The sequence below is a fragment of the Pholcus phalangioides genome, unplaced genomic scaffold (genome assembly GCF_987345545.1).
Source record: "Pholcus phalangioides strain wild (caught in Gottingen) unplaced genomic scaffold, Ppha-v1.0 ptg000041l_1, whole genome shotgun sequence".
NCBI lineage: Eukaryota > Metazoa > Arthropoda > Arachnida > Araneae > Pholcidae > Pholcus > Pholcus phalangioides.
The window spans coordinates 1,473,816-1,491,961 of NW_028301627.1; the positions used below are offsets into that span (position 1 = coordinate 1,473,816).

Consider the following 18,146-nt stretch of genomic DNA (forward strand, 5'->3'; position numbering starts at 1 on the left):
CCGAAATTCTCTCCCGTTTTACAACAATTTCTTTCCAAGTATAAAAAAATTAGAAACTTATAAAATTTTTTTAGCTCATTTGAAGTGCTGCTGTTCAAGGCAGCAAATAGTGCCCTCATTAAGCGAAAATCATCTTAAATAGATGGGTACAAAAAATTTTATGACAGCCGCTCTTTCAAACAAGGTGTCAAAAGCCTAAAACACCAAAAAAAAAAAATCAAGCTGACGAAAAGATGTTTGATAACAAAAGGCAGTGCAGTTTTATTTTGAAAAGGGTTGAGGGTTAACGAAAATATTGTTAATTTCACTGCTCCAATTTATAAATATCTGCTCCGAATCCCATATTTTGCTGCTCCAAAGCTGCTCCGAAATGAACTTATCACTTCCCACCCCTGATCAAGGAAACATTTTCAGTATTTCTTGAACACCACAGTATTTTCATGCTTTTCCTCTGTGCGTCTGCTTTACAAATATACTGGCAATAGCTTATTTGGCAAACCACACCATATGGTGTTATCAGTTGCATATGGTCTCTTAGGTAATCAATTCCTTTAGTAAAAAAGAAAATCAGCAAGGCAATGACATAAAAAAAATACATTTCAGACACATAATGAGTACCATCTTCAGAGGAAAAATCTAACAATTTCTCCTTGTTTACTGTGGATCATGCCTCTATTGGTTACTATATCTGAAATTCTGGTTGCTCAGCAGAAAAGTTTTATCTGCATAAGTTAGATACTGTGGTCAGAATGAAACTGAACATATGCATGTAAATCTGAAGCAATTTTTCAATTGGTTTCTTATAATATCGGGTTTGATTTTCTATTCCAATTTTCTTAAAATTCCCACTCAAAATGAACATTAGCTTTGACAATGCAATTAACGATAGGTCTATAGATGTGTTAACGGCAAATACATATACCTTTAAAAAGTCTATAAAAGCCTTACTTTGTGCAAAATTTTCTGTTCATCAACCTTGAATTTATGACACACTGTTATCACACTGTGCATTGCTAAATTAATTCGTTATAATCTTGATGCTGAATGCAGCAAGCAGGTTCAGTTTATTTTATTATTCCTCATGTCAAGGGGCAATCACTACATGGAATATAAAATTCTGTTTATCTTGTGGTATCAAATCTCTTAGGAGATTGAAATTTAGGTTTTTGGTTGGTATATTAAAATTTCAAAAGGTGAAATGTACGTAAGTGCTTATTAAGGTAAAAATCTTTTGTAGGTGCCCTAAGGGGCTGTTAAGAACATAATTGATATTTATACAAATAAAAAGCATGATATTTATATCGCATATGCATTTGATATACATTTGATTAAAACACGTCTCTTCGACATGTGGTATGGAAATTTTTCTGATAATTCTATGCCCGTGGCAATAAATTTATATCACTGTAGCTGACATTCTCATTTGAAGGTCAAGTCACATGTTCTCATAGGTCATTTGAAGAGCTTCTCAAGACAAATAGTTATTATCGGTATAGTTAATTTTCTTAATGTTTCTCCTAATGCTAGTGGTTGTCATCATCAAGAGGTGTCCCAGCATGCATTAGTGAATTCTTAATTACCAAAAGAGGGAGAGGCTGGTCAAGTATGACATGTTCTGTGCATTTTGGTGCAGCATACTTGGTGCAGTTCAAGTATTTTTTCAAGTGCAAAATATTAAGAGTTGGTTTTTGTAAGTAAAATAAAAAGGAAAATCATGAATAGACATATAAAAAGTAAAAATTTTCAAATTTATGCAGATCAAATTAAAAAAACATAAAAAATACAAAAAAAAAAACCTTGTGGGATTCTAATTCCAGTAAGAAGCAAATAATTTCATGCCTCTTTGTGTTTCATAAATGTTGATATCTTTCATTTTTTGTCAAATATACTTACACAGTTTTGTCACATGAGTGTTAAATACATGACACATGCTTAAATTAGAATATTCACACACGTCTTTGGCCTCTTTAGTCAAGTTGGACGAATGCTAGCAAAAAGCAAAGAGAGAAGTTATTAGAACTGATACGCAGATTAGCAGAGGATGACAAAGATGGTGTCATGGCTCATAAGGTAAAGAATTTTTTTTTTTACTTTTTTGAAAGGCATGTTGTTTTTTTTTTAACAATTTATATTGTGCTATTTAGTATTGATTTCATTTATTGAAAATATTGCACTTTTCAGTTTTCTGTCATAGAATTTTTTAAAAATCGGATGAAAAATTTTTTTCCTGCTGGATATTTTGGGAATTATAATGTATGTACATTATATTCAAAAAAGTAAACGGAAGGAAGGTGTGAAGTAGACCTGTTCTTCATTGCCTATAAAATATTTTGATAGCTTCTTTCTCTTAGGGGTCATTCAAGTATTATGTCAGCATCGGGGGGGGGGGGGGGTTTGGATTTGCTGACTTTTGGATGATGGGGGGGGGGGGTTTGGAGGTTGCTTACGTCATCAATCACCTCTTTTTGAAGATATGAAATATTCTAAGCTGCTGACAGGGGTGGGGTCAAAATGGAAACAGTTTTAATATTTTATTGTACATTCCACTGTACCTTATCTTCTTGAAACTGGGCTTTCTGAAGAAGTATCATCAACAAAACATAGGTGCAAGATAAATATTGGATGAATTTGAAACTGAAATTAGCATCAGTCTGCAGTTGAATGTTTTTTTCAATCAAATGCTATATATATTAATAATGCTATATATGCTATACTACATTATTTCATGTAATTATTCTAGGTGTTGCATTTGTTATGGAATTTAGCCCATAGTAGTGATGTTCCTACAGATATAATGGACCAGGCCTTGACGGCTCATGTCAAGATTCTTGATTACAGCTGTTCACAGGTAAAATATTGCTTCTGTATTTGTACCAAACATGGCAATCTTGTGGCACTGGAATTGAGCAAAGTTCTTCTAACATGTATTGTAATTGTACTTATAACTTCAAACATGTCAGTAATTACTTATGGAATGATATTTTGTACCTGTTCATCTTTACTGATCCATCAAAATATTCATTTTTCAGGATCGGGATTCACAAAAACCGCAGTGGTTAGACCGTTGTGTAGAAGAATTGAAAAATGACAAATGGGTGCTACCAGCTTTAAAACACATACGAGAAATTTGTGTCCTTTATTCCGAAGCACCTCCGAATTTCAATCATGCCCAACGGTCACCTCATATGTCCTACCGGCATGAGATAATCAACCGTTTACAAAATAATCATTCTCTAGTCATTCTTGTTGCAAATAATCTCTCGTCGTATATGAACAGAGCTCATGTTATGGCCAAAGGTAAAGTGTATGTTCATATTTCTTTCTGTTTGCTGAGATGTCATCTTTGAATGTGATGAAATATATTTCAGATTATTGAGTTAGGAAGAAAATATAAAAAATATATAATTTTTTGTTCTAAAGTTTTTCATTTTGTGTAAAAATCCATGCCAAATGACTTTAGTCATGGCATAATTTCATGTGAAATTGCAGTTTTATCTGAAGAATTATTTGTTAAGGTACTAAGTAGTTCTTCCCATTATTTGCATTTTTTATTTAGGAGATGAATTTTTAATTCCAAATAGTAAGCCCTGCGGGTCAGAAATTTTGTTGTTTTCCTTAAAATAGTTTTCGGAAGCAAATTTAAATTCACCTGTGAGTTTTCTAAGAAAAAAGGGAAAACTGTACTCACCTTCAGATCAAAACATCGTAGGTGCCAATGCTTCTGATTTTTCAACCTTATTGAAATCTTCTGGTGTGAAATTAGATTCTCCAGATTTTTTATTTCTTTATAAAAAGAAATTCCTAAAAATCCTCATTGTGCTTCACTTGAATGAAAATTCCCAAAGACAATACTCTTTCCGTTCTTGCAATTCCAGGCTGACAACATTTTCTCAGAAAAAATATGGAAAATCAGTAGTTGTTGCCAAAAATGATGCAAAAAAGTAAGCAAGTGCCCAACAATTGCCAAAACAGTTGCTGAAAAATGTGTGAATGTGCTAAAATAATAGATCATATGGTCAGCCATAGCAATCCGAAAAAAATCTCCTCAGTTTTCTCTTTTATTTGTATGCAGGGCTCCCACTCGTCCTACTTTTTCTACTTTTTGGTAAAATGTCCTACTTTCTCGGTTTTATCCTACTTTTCCTATTTTTTTACCAAATCCTATCGACAAAATTTGTGTAATTGATTTTAATTGAGCAGGAAATCATTGATATATTGCCAAATATTACAAATGCTGGAGAATGCAATTAATGATTCTGCCGAAGCAGAAATTGCATCCTTTTTAAGGTTATTTAGGGAAGGGGGGGGGGTGTATGTGGACCATTTGGTTGATTAATTTTTCATTTGATTAGTTTAAGGGTTCAACAAGTATAGTAGTCATTAAAAACTTCTGTCTGGATGGAAAAATAATTTTGTATTTATTACTTCATGGTCTTGGACAGTAACTAACATTCATCATTCAAAATTACGGTGCAAATAGTTGAAACAATAGTTTGCATTTCAAAGCAGTTGGATACATAGGCCTATTCTAGGTTTGGTGATTTTGATGTTACCCAAAAGCATTCAGTTGTCTTCTGTATTTTTAAGGCATGAAGAAGCATAAACAATATTTACAATATGCTCAGCAAAGAGCTAGAAATAGAAGTGCTTCATTTGTGAAAAATGATTACACTGGCATTGAACAGTAAAATGTGGACAAATCTCTTTAAAAAATGATGGACAACACAGTAAAACTATCTGGTTCACCTGGTCTTATTTATATCGGATCTTGTAATCTACCCATTTTGCACTGTGCTTTTGAAAGTGGTCTCGAAGGAGCATCATTCTTAAAAAACGTACGTCTTCAAAATTCGCTGTGCATTGTCAAAAAGAGTTGACAAGCTCTGCACTTTAGAAGACTCCAAAAAAAGAATGTAATATGTATGAGGAGTGACAGCAAAGAATTATCTGTGGTTGCTAGTGCACACTGTTTTGGCCAAAAATTGGTTTTGTAACCAAGTCATTTATCATTTTGCTTTGGCTTGAGTCAATCTTATAGGAAACTGAAATAGTGCTATGAAAAAAAAAAGTTAATTTAAAAATAATTTTTTTTTTTAATTATTTGTAATTATTATTTTTTGCAAAAAAATTTTTTTAAGGATTTTTTCTCATTATGCTATGATTATGTTGTCTGAGGGGGTTACCCTCCCCTATCCTACTTTTTAGTCCTGCCTTTACCTACTTTTTCTCATTTTTTGAGTGGGAGCCCTGCTGTTGTGGCGTTGTATTTGTATTTATATGATTGCTGACTGCTTTTGTACAAATAATTTACTACTCTGATTTTGGTAATAAACCATCTACCTGAATTTTTTCAGATGTTTCAGTGATTGTACAGTTAAAATTTCTTTCTACTTCAAATATTTGATTTTCATAAGTTTTTGCCATTCCAGAACATCAAGATCTTGATCCAAATTCAGTTTCTCCCGACAGCCGGTATAGTCATGTACAACAAGTTCAAGAAAGACTGAATTTCCTTAGGTAAGCTCTTGGAATTATTGCAGTCTTCATTAAAGATACATTATCATTTCTGCAATTTTTATAAAAGTTTGAGTTAAAATTGTTTGTTTTTGCTCACGTGGATGATTTTAATGGTTAATATCATTACTTAATTTTGGGGGCTTTTTATTTAAAGTTCATTGTTCTCTCAGAAGAACCGATGAAAATATGTAATTTAACTTGTGTCAATTTGGTTATAATGTACCAGGTGTACAAGTATGAAATGCAGATTTTTTTTCAAAAAAAACACGTTAAATTCGGAAGAATGATAAAAAGTGCTTTAGTCAGAGTATGCTCTATTGCTTGTTACACATTTCCCCCATCTTTCCTGAAATTTGTGAATACCACACCAGTAAAAATCTTCCCCCTTTTGCTGTGAACCATTCATCGAGCTATTTTTTCACATCTTCGTACGAACCAAAGCGTTGCTCAGAAAGTGCGTGACCCATCAATGCAAACAAGTGGTAATCGGAAGGAGCCAAGTCTGGTGAGTAAGCCGCATAGGGTAGAACTTTGAGCTGAGTGCTTCCAACGTGCCGCGAACCGCTTTAGCTTTATGTGATGGAGCATTGCACATTGACCATGAACATTTTCAAGGAACATTTCACGTTGTCATGGGGCATTGCGATTGGAAACAGCTTGTTGACTAACGCCCAATTGCTCTGCTAGTTGTTTTTGTGTCTGTTTAGTATCATCTTCGTCCAACAATGCTTCCAATTCTACATCTTTTTTTTTTTGGCGGTTTTCCATGTTCCTTGTCTGCAACATCGAAGTCGCCACTTTTGAAAAATCGAAACCATCATTCACACGTATCTTGCGATGGAGCATGTTCACCATAAGCTTCTCGAAGTAATCGGTATGATTCAGCAGCAGTTTTCTTCAAATGAAAACAAAAAAATTAATGATGTCCACAAATGCTTTTTGTTCAGTATAACTTTCGACATATTGAACACAACAATACAATACTATGCACACACTTTTCCAATTTATCACTCGTGCGCATATGACACTTGTTGATGACACAACAAAATGGCGCAGTGTCAAATCTTTATAGCACAAACTGCATTGGTGCACCATCTGTTTTCTGAAATCCGCATTTCATACTTGTACACCTGGTATGTATATACACTCCACCCAAATTGCAACACCAAGAAAGACAAGAGATATCGCAACAATATTTATTTTGTAGATAACATGTTGACCAAGCATCAAATGATTAAATTTATAGACTTCTGTGAAGTGTGGTACCTGCCAAAATCAGTAGCCAAAGTAGCCGCCATTGTTGAAGATCACCGCTGCCACACGCCTCGGCATTGATTCAAAGAGACTTTGGATGTGTTCTTGGGGTACAGCAGACCAAGCAGCTTCCACGCGTTGCCAAAGTTGATCTGGTGTGGCAGCTGGGGATGTAATCTGGGTCAATCGTTGAGCAACCATGGACCACATGTTTTCTATCGGCGAAAGATCCGGAGAGCAAGCTGGCCAGGGAAGCAATTCAATCTGGCGATTGACGAAGAACCTTTGGACAATGCGTGCCACGTGTGGTCGCGCATTATCCTGTCGAAATATGGCTGTGGGCAAGCCCTGAAGGTAAGGAAGGACAACTGGCTCCAACACCTCGGAGATGTAGCGCTGGCTTTTTAAAGTACCGGCAATGCGTACTAGAGGAGTGCGAGAGTGATATCCAATACCGCCCCATACCATAATACCCGGTGCAGGACCAGTGTGGCGGTGCATAACGCAGCTGTTCGGCATCCTCTCTCCAGTGTCTCCAGACTCGAATCCGACCATCGTGGTGTTGCAGACGGAAGTGTGACTCGTCAGTAAAGACAATTTCATTCCATTGTGCCGTCCACATCCTTCTTTCATCGCACCATTGGCGGCGGAGACGTCCGTGGTCCTGCGTCAAGGGTAGACGAAGCAATGGACGTCTTGCGGACAGACCACTCTGCTGTAAACGGCGTTGAATGGTACGCGCAGACACTGGATGATGCGGTACAGACTGAATGTGCTGTGCTATGGTTCGTGATGTGGCTGAGCGATCCGTCACTGCCATACGCACAATACGCCTGTCATCACGTGAAGTGGTGCACTGAGGTGGATGCGATCGAACACGTCGGTCCGTCGTACCCTCCTGCATCCAACGATCACATATCCGCATTACAGTTGTTTGGTTTCGTCCAACACGACTACCGATTTCCCTGAAAGATAATCCACAATCTCGGTAGGCCACTATCCTTCCTCTGTCGAACTCGGATACTTGATCAAAAGATGATCGCTGTTTTCTACGAGGCATAATTGATCGTTTTTTTGAAAAAACCACAAGAAAAACACAATTGCCGTACTTCAAATCGTCCAAATCTCCAAGCCTTAAATAGCGCTTTGAAGTGGCGCCACAGGCGCGCGTGATGTGCGTCTGCGCTGAAATTCTAATCATTTGCATATCTCACCTCCGCTAATGCATGTTGTAAATTTCATATTATTTGCATGCTTCCTTCAGGGTGTTGCATTTACGGTGGCCAGCAGTGTATATATAAAGCACACATCAGATGGGGAAAGCTCCTTACCGTAACATACAAACTAATTTTTTGCTTTCAATAGCATTTTGTCCTAGTATTTCCGAAAACTTTTAACACGACTATAATCATGTGTAAAATTCTCAGTAATAATGTTTTGGAGAATATTGAGAATATTCTTTGGAAGGGATATAAACAAATATCTCTTCACTTTGAAGAGATTTTATTTGTACATAAATATCTAAAACTTTATAAAATGTTCTTTTTTTTTGGATAAGTTTGAAAAAACCAACAATCAACAGTAAGTTTATTACATTAGTAATAACAAGCTATATTTTGTTTGCATTTTCTGCAATGTTTTTTAAATGTGTGAAAAATTGAGGTTGAACAACGTCATTCTCAGGGGACGCCAAACTGTTTTTCAGTAGGTACTCTTACTATCATATGCATAATAATATGAATAGTAATTAATTTGTACATTCTAGATTGAGATATACAGTAGGCTACACTGTGTTTTGGCAGTGTGTAAAAAATTGTGATTTTCAGAGTTATATTGCAAAATGGGTTAGACTATTTATTGTATCTGCCGAACTGATGATCAGTATGTTTGCCAAATCATTTTTTTCTGAAATTAAGAAAAGGCTTGCGAAAAATCTATCAGCTTCTCCTGAAAAATGTAGACAAGAACATACTTGAAGTTGTATAAAAGAAGAAAAGCGGCGATGTGCAAATTTCAGCAAAGATAAGCATAGACCAGAATTCATTCCTCATTTAGCAACTATAAAAGGTTACACCATTAAAGGAAATTCTTTCAGAACTGCCTGAATATCAAGAAAAATAGGATTTTGTTGGTTAGCTATATGTTATAAAGTCTGCAAAAAATATTAGTGCTGTCACGTGGTGGAAAGCAGCATGCTATGGAATGTGTTTACAAAAAATTCCTTCCAAAATTGCTGCAACAACAAGAAGTTTCAGTGTCTTATACATAAAGCAGGAAGGAATTGGTTGCTGATAGAAAGAAACAAACATGACTGAATTGAACAACTTGCAAATACATATGAATGATAGAAGAGTTAATCAACTTTACCCAAGAATATTAAGAAGACACCAACGAATAAGGCAAATACACGAAAATAAAAAGTCCTAATGCATTTCAACACCAATGGGTGCCGCCTTCAGAGGAAAATATAACCACTAATCACGCTGACAGAGTTTCCCACTTGGGTTGAATACCAAATCTTTACGCTCAGTTGCTCAGCAGAAGAAGTACGTCTGTTCACTTCAAACGTCATGGTCAGAATGAAGCTGTGAGCCTGCGTGAGATACTAATGCAGCGTCCTGATTGGACACTTGCAGAATAGTGCTATCTGATTGGTCTATTCAAATTTTCTTATAATTCCCGCTCGAAATGAATTTAAGCCATGGTGTTGCGATTGGGGGTATAGATTTATTATCATTAACTAGTGTATTTTTGAAGGCCTGAATATATGTGCCTTCGTAGAAATCTAAATCAACTGTGGACTTGACTTTGTGAAAAACTCTTGCTTCTTGAAATTTGAATCTATGGCTTTCTTGCCAACAGTAACGGCAATGGTCTATTTTTCACATTCTTGATTCTATATATTCGGGCCTTCAAAAATACACTAGTTAGCGACAATAAATCTACACCCCCCGATCGCAACACCATGGCTTAAATTCATTTCGAGCGGGAATTATAAGAAAATTCGAATAGACCAATCAGATAGCACTATTCTGCAAGTGCCCAATCAGGACGCTGCATTAGTATCTCACGCAGGCTCACAGCTTTATTCTGACCATGACGTTTGAAGTGAACAGACGTACTTCTTCTGCTGAGCAACTGAGTGTAAAGATTTGGTATTCAACCCAAGTAGGAAACTCGGTCAGCGTGACTAGTGGTTATATTTTCCTCTGAAGACAGCACCCATTGGTGTTGAAATGCATTAAGGACTTTTTATTTTTTTATTTTCGTGTATTTGCCTTATTCGTTGGTATCTTCTTAACATATGAATAATGTAGAATTTGAGTATGCCCATTAAAGAAAATAACAGTTCAACTTTTTGTTTTTAAAGGAAAGTATTTAAGAATGGCTCCCTTCATCAATCAGTTTTGGTTTTATTTCCTGCTTTGAACTTATTTACCATATTTGAAATAATTTTTTATTACCGCAAGGGTTTTAAAAATCTAGATTACAAAACCCTTAATGAACCAACCAAAACCTTGCAGAAGCAAGAATATTCACTGATTATGGCAAAAATTGATTCATTTTAAATGTTTCAGGCAATGGAAGATGAACATGATATAAAAAATTGTACATTCTTTCATTATTTAAAAGAAAAAATATTCTTAATTCCTTAAATTTTATGTTCAAGAGCATACTCCCACGTCACATTTTGTACAAAGAAAATATTGCTGAGATTAATTATATATAACAAGGACCAGCATCTTTTTCATGTCATGAGCATAATTTATGTTCAGGAATAGAGAAAGTGTTCCCAAAAAAAAGTTGTTTTTTTTTTCTCACACTTTCAAAAACTAATTTTTGACTTATTAAAACAACCTGTTTAATTTTTAAAATATTTTTCAAATTTCTGCTCATATTGAGAGTTAACCATGATTACTAGGGCTAGGATTTTTATGACCTAAAGATGAAATATCATTGCTGATAGGTTAAAAATATCCTGAATTTCAAGTTTTTAACCAATTAGTAATGACATTTAATCTTTTAAGTCATAAAAATCCGAGCTCTACTTGATAACTATTTGGCTCTCATTGACATTTTGAAATAAGAAAATGACTCGTAAATTTGTTTATTCACTAAAATAAAACCTTTAAAGAATTGTAGAATATCAATGGTCTCAGCCGCTGTCTTTTCCCTACGTAAGCTAAAATACACTACCTCTCTGCTTTTTTTTTTATGATTATGCATTTCAAAAATTGCAGGAAGCTATGAAGGAGTACATGGAAAAAAAACCAAGTACAAACTAGGGAGGGGACGAATAGTGATTTGGCCGAATACAGTATATTCTGCTAATTTTGGGCTGGACATGTCTATTTTTTGAAAATTAATCAGAATTATGAATAAAATTGGTGTTTTTAATTGAAAGTAAAATGTTTGGTAATTTCAAATGATTGATATTGAATTTTGATTATGCAATTTATTATTCAAATATTAAAAAACTGGTTATTGAAAAATTAGTATTGCCATGATACTGACAATCAAATTTAACAATGATACCTTGTATTTCAATATCAAACCCGTCATTTGGGGGATTACTCCGGCTTTACAAAAAGTCAAGGTAAACCGGTGAAAAAAACAATAGAAATGGCCAAACAAGGTGAAATATATATATACACATATATTGAGTATATGTTCTTTGCCCACTGTCCCAGATAAAAAGTTGAAATGACAGGCCTGTTTAATATCTATAGAATCAATTTTTTTTTCAACACGTGTTGCCAATTTTTACATCTAATTAAAAAGTAGCAATTATTTACTCTCAACTGATAATGCATCATAAAATTTATTTTCTCCTTATTTTATTTTTCCTCTTGCCTCTTTCAGTAACTCAATACGTATCCGGTCTAAGTACATCCTTAAGCAGACCTGCCAACTCTTTGCATCTCCAGATTTGTTAAAAATTTCTCTGGATTTCAGCAAAAAATTAGATTTGGAAGAAACTGTTTTCAATTTCTTGTAGATCTAAATTTTTAAAATTTTTCTCGATCTTTCATGACATCAATGACTACAGCCGCAGTTAGGAAGAACATCTATAGAGGGCAGTCGTAGTTCGCAGAACCTACCTACTCAGTTGAAAATGTCACTTCCGTTGAGCAGCCATAAAAAATGTCTTGGTGACCACATTTAAGCAAACTGGAAACCATGGGAATTTGTTTACTTAGCATTTATCAGGGTCTTGGCTGCCGACTTCCCTATAGAATTATTATTGTATTCTATCAACAACCATGCTGCAAACACAATAAAAGAGAGATTGATTGTACACCACGTGATATGTGATACCAGCTGAGCTTCTTTTGTCAGCAGCCTTATATTTTGAAGGGTTTTTTTTTAATTTTCTCTGATCATATGTCTTCAAAAAGAAAATATACAACTGCTTTTAAGAGTTCATATACCCAAAATTATACATCACTGATATCGTCCTTGATGATTATGTTCCTTCTGCTCAGGGGCTTCTCAGGACCTGCCCAGGAAAGAGGGCGCCTTTTCTCAGTTGGTTAAAAGAACTAAAAAAATTAATTTTTGATCAGATTTGGGGGAGGGGGGACAGGGCTGTCTTAAGAGCATGATGGGCCCCTGGGCCAAGTGATTTTTCTGAGGCCCTACCTGACAAATTTTCAAAAATTTCAACTGGTTCTAATTTCTCTGAGGCCCCCTCTTTCCTTGAGACCCCCAGACTGTGCCCAGGGGGTCCCATGTATTAAGACGGCACTGGGGGGGGGGGGGGCTTTCTTGGCAGAATCTCCGGATTTCTGGGTTATAAGGTTCTAAAAGTTGTCACGTCTTTGTTCCGCATGTGTGTGATAATTGCAATAAAATGACAACTATATGACATGCAAAAGTGCACTTGCTGGATTTTCATGTAAATTAGCGGATTTTTGTGAGAAAATTGCAGGATTGTTACCTTTTGAAGGTTAGCAGGTCTGCTTCAATTAGTGAACTTGTGTATAATAATTCATGCTCACGTTCATTATATTTTCAGTTGCAGGTTTTCTTTATCCTAGAAATTCACACTGACATAACCTCTTTTACTGAAAGGGATGTACACCACACAATACAGATACAAATGCCACAACAGACAAAATGCCCAACAAGAAGGTGGCTGAAAAAAGATGAACATAAAAATATAGATGCCGAATATATATCTAAACTATATAAAAAAAAAAGCAACCCAATAAATAGACAAATAGTTATGATAAAATACAAATCTACTGCCCATAAAAAGTTACGGTTGTCATCCAAGTATGGAAAGCTTTTTGACTTATTCTAATGTTTATCGTATTTCTTTTTAAATGTGTCAGTTATATTAGAATTTGTGACACCTGGAGGTAAGCTATTCCATTTATTCACAACCCTAGTAGAGGGAAAACTCCCTGCAACAATACAACCTAGAATTGTCCTTTACCCATCAATTTTGGTATCATCTTGTCAAAGCAGTTGATTGATGGTGTATTAATAACTTTGTCCATTTTATCCATCCTGTTGAAAATTTTAAACACTTCAATCATACATCCCCATCATCTATGCTCTTCCAATGTAAACATTTTCAAAAAATCAAGTCTTTCTTTATAGCTTGAGCCCTATGTGCCATCAAGAGCACTCGTGGCTCTACTTTGCACCTCCTCAACCAAGTCAGTGTCCCTCTGTAAGTATGGTCTCCCAAACCTGGCGGCATACTCCGATCCAGGATGAACTAAGCCCCAAAAAAGTGGAAGGATCACTTCTCAGGAGAATGAGAGGAGATCTTTTGAGAACGAAACTGAGCATCATATCCAATTTTTTTATCACTGCTGAACAATGTTCACAAAACCTAAGCCGCTCATCAATAAGAATACCCAGATCTGTGATGCTAGTTACATTCAGAATAATAACACCATTCAAATAATGAGAAGTTGGTTTTTTTCAACCAAAATGAATGACCATGCACTTGGCAACGTTAAAAAAAAGTCCATTAGCTCATGCTGCAGTCATATTCAAGTTTGTCTGGGGCCTCTGTCTTTTGCTTTGATTCCTGACTACCTCCATAAGCTTCATGTTATCTGTGAATTTTCTCACAATCCCATCCATACCCTGGTTGTTCTTATTGATAAAAGTGAAAAAGTATGGACCAAGTTCCTTGAGGAACTCTACTTGTGACGCCTGTCCAAGCAGAGAATTCCCCGTTCACCATAACTCGTTGTGACCTATCTCTTACCCACGATTCTATCCAAATCAGCAAGTTGCTCCCAATCTCATGTAAACGCTTCAAGAGTTTACCATGTTGGGTCCGGCCGAATGCCTTCTGGAAATCAAGGTAAACAACATCTATATTTTCGCACCTACCCAAAGCTTTAGTCACGTGGTCATAGAAGCAAAGGAAGTTAGTTACACATGACTTCCCCTTCCTTAACCCATGCTGATTATCTGACAATGCATCATTCTCGTCAATCCACTTCACCAATTGCCTTTTGATAATAATTTCCAAAATTTTTCTAGAGGGAGCCTGTTAAACTCAGTGGATGATAATTTGACATGGTTTCTCTACTACCCTTTTTAAATATCAGAACCATATTAGCAAGCTTCTAATCCCCTGGGACAATACCCTCACCAATGCTACTGTAAATCTGTGCAACTGGCTCCTGATAGTTTATTAGCACATTCCCTGAGGACAAAGATCATCTGGTCCTGGTGCAATAAAATATAATTAATAAATTTTTAATTTATGGGACAAATTTAATGTAATTTTTTAAAGTTTGTTTGCTGTGCTTAGATTAACACGGATATTCGGCAAAAGGACCGAATAGCAGATGAATATATGTCCCACCTCTACTACAAACCACTTCATACAGACTTATGCTACTAGGCAGACCTAGTAGCACAATCTATAACCACATCATATAGAAACTTGTGGGTACTTTTATTAGTTTTTGGTGCTCCTGTATGTCATTAATGGGCTATATTGAGATAACTAAAAAATGTAACTTCTGGGGAAAATGAAGATTTTTTTTTTGTTTTCATGGATTAGAAATATTGGGATCCTTTTTTTGTTTTGCTAATTTTTATTTTTTTATCTTTTAATCTGTGCAAATATGTTTTGTCTAGTGCTGTAATATTTTGAATTGAAATAAATTGGTTAAGTCAGTTTATAAAGAGTCAGAGAAGTGTATTTTTACTATAAATTGACAATTTTTATATGTCTGTGACCTGAATATTCCTTGAAAATTGTTTCCTTTCAAATTTGAGCTTTCATTTTGATGTACTTGCTTCCTTTTCTAGGTTTCTACTAAAAGATGGTCAGTTATGGCTATGCGCCCCTCAAGCTAAACAGGTTAATATCTGTAGCTGTTTGCTAAATTTTTATTTAAATTTATGTTTGAAAATTAGAACTAATGCATTATTATTTTTTATTTTATTTTATCAGATCTGGGCTTGTTTGGCTGAGAATGCTGTCTATGTGACAGATAGGGAAGCATGCTTCAAATGGTTTTCCAAGGTACATTCATTGTATAGAATGTTAATATTATTTACATAGTAAAGTATTTTTTAATCCAAAATATTATCAGTTGTATATAATGCATTTTATTTGAAAACAAAAAGAAATTCAATTAGAAATCTAAGTTCTTTATACAGTCAAATCTCATTAATTGGGACCTGAAGTGACCTTATTAGTTTTAACTGATTGACAGCAATGAAACTTTTAAAATTTAAAAAAAAAATCAGTGTCTCGGCAATAATTTAAATTATTTTAATAGAAACTCACAATTAGTTTAGTTTAGAATTTTTCAATAAATCTGAAAAGAAACTGGTTGCCGGACTCATGGTGAACAGCCAAATATTTTGTTGCATGATCTCTCCCAATTCACCCAATATTCCAGGAAATTTTGACTCTCTCAATTTAAAAATTATTCGTCAGTCAGTTTTTTGAGCAGGAATTCCTCCTTTGCCCATTCTCAGCTATTTCTGATAGTTTCCCATTCCCAAAGTTTTCGTGTTGGAATCGAGAAAATTGCTCTTTCCTTCGAATAATACCCACAATGTGAAACTAATTAAATGCTTGCAGGTGTTGAGAAGTTAATCTTCTGTTTTGACACTGACACATAATTAATACTGTAAATATAATACAGCAGTGGTTCTTAAAGTGTGCATCATGGTGCTCAGGTGTGCTACCAATCATTATGAACAGCATTATCTCTCAAGCCTTTTATATTTATGTGCAACCTACAGAGTAAATAAGTGGTAAATATATTTTATACTAGCTATATTTACAAATGCCACTGCATTGAGGTTGCCACTGAGCCTTTAGAGCAAAGGAGCCAAAGGGAACAATTGCTGGGCAAGGGAATCATGGGTAAATCATCACTTGAAGCAAGTGAACTGTGGATAGATTGCTTCAGTAACTTCACTTTTAATTAGCAGTTAATTCATGTTCATAGCCTTCACGGAGAAAAAGCAAGCTGCAGAGCTCTGGCCTGGGGATAGAACTTGCTTTTAACATTACTTTTGAATTCTATGACACATTTTTTTTTATAAAATATGTTTTTGTTTGCTTAAAACAAAATCCTGGCCTCTGGGAGGGGGCACTGCTTTGTTCTCATTATAATAATAATCTTAGGAAACTAAAAGATAATTTTGAATATTGTCACAAATTATCTGGAAATATGATTTTCTTCCTTGGAACTTTAATCATAAGCACTGAATATTCTTTACTTTCTAGAACAAGACAAAAATGAGCTGATGTTGTCAATGCAGGTTAATGCTTCCTTGAACTTGCACACACATTCGGAAATAAAGAAGCCCAATGAATACAAAAGTCCCTGGAGCATGCTCCCCTTGATTCATTCGTTCATTCTTTATCATCGCTTGTTTAACCAGGCTTTTGTACTTCCTAACAATTTTATAATTAATGAGTTTGTGTTAATGTTCATCAAGTGTATAGGTTTTTCATGTTCAATCAAATTCAGTTAAACCAAATGTGAAGGTGTACTTAGAAAAAGTACCCTTTGACCGGCACAACAGACATCACCAACCCCCTCCCCCCCCCAAAAAAAAAAATCAGCAGGTGCAAAGCTGTTTGCTTAATTTTAAAAAGAAATTGATTAAAGTGAAAATATAAGATGAGAGAATGAACTATTCATGAAAAATACAAAAAGAAAAGAAAAGTCTTACTAAGGTTATGAATGACAAATAATTGAAACAGACACCATAAACTTTTGATAATTAAGTTGACTTCCCCCCCCCCCAGCCCATTTGCTTTTCTTATTGATTTTATACATCAAAGTGCAATAATGTGTAAATGATGTAAATTATGAAAATGTTAATTCCACTAAAACCAGTAAAACAATATTTTAGGTAAACTTACGATATTCCGCCTTTGAGGTAAGAAATGCTTCATCACTAAAAACTTTTCAGAAATCTTACTGATAATAACTCTTGATAATATTTGTTTGAAAGTAATGAGAATTTTCATGTTGAATTACAGTAGGGTCCCGATTATCTAAGCTAATGTATATTGGACGTACAACTTGATTAAATGAAACCTCCTGATAGTGAGAACCATATCAGATTTTAACATTTAAGAAATAAATGAATGTGTAAATGTTGGAAATTACTTACTTACACACCAGTCATACACTGAAGAGCCAAAAAAGCTGGTACACCTGCCTAATATCGTGTAGGGGCCCCCCCCCACGAGCACGCAGAAGTGCCGCAACACGACGTGGCATGGACTCGACTAATGTCTGAAGTAGTGCTGGAGGTAATTGACACCATGAATCCTACAGGGCTGTCCATAAATCCGTAGGAGTAAGAGGGGGGTGGAGATCTCTTCTGAACAGCACGTTGCACGGCATCCCAGATATGTTCAATAATGTTCATGTCTGGGGATTTAGGTGGCCAGCGGAAGTGTCTAGTCAGAAGAGTGTTCCTGGAGCCACTTTGTAGCAATTCTGGACCTATGGGGTGTCGCATTGTCCTGCTGAAATTGTCCAAGTCTGTCGGAATGCACAATGGACATGAATGGGTGCAGGTGATCAGACAGGATGCTTACATACCTGTCACCTGTCAGAGTCGTATCTAGACGTATCAGGGGTCCCATATCACACCAACTGCACACGCCCCATACCATCACAGAGCCTCCACCAGCTTGAACAGTCCCCTGTTGACATGTAGGGTCCATGGATTCATGAGGTTGTCTCCATACCCATACACATCCATCAGCTCGAAGCAATTGAAACCGAGACTCGTCAGACCAGGCAACGTGTTTCCAGTCCTCAACAGTCCAATGTTGGTGTTGTCGGCCCAGGCGAGGCGTAAAGCTATCGCGGGGATCCTGGTTCGAACCCCACCATCACCGCAGTGGT

The 18,146-nt window shown here is 35.6% G+C and overlaps 1 protein-coding gene across 2 annotated transcripts in view; it reads left to right on the forward strand.

The window, feature by feature from the left end:
- Positions 1-18,146, forward strand: part of faf (ubiquitin carboxyl-terminal hydrolase-like faf) — a 189,568-nt gene that overhangs the window by 40,672 nt on the left and 130,750 nt on the right. The window contains exons 12-18 of one of the 2 annotated variants that reach the window (XM_089254411.1): positions 1,972-2,070; positions 2,741-2,848; positions 3,030-3,297; positions 5,430-5,517; positions 15,064-15,115; positions 15,209-15,280; positions 17,137-17,163. In XM_089254411.1, coding sequence (XP_089110537.1) covers positions 1,972-2,070; positions 2,741-2,848; positions 3,030-3,297; positions 5,430-5,517; positions 15,064-15,115; positions 15,209-15,280; positions 17,137-17,163 — 714 coding nt within the window. The remainder of the gene's footprint in view (positions 1-1,971; positions 2,071-2,740; positions 2,849-3,029; positions 3,298-5,429; positions 5,518-15,063; positions 15,116-15,208; positions 15,281-17,136; positions 17,164-18,146) is intronic. The other variant, XM_089254412.1, reaches the window with a different exon arrangement.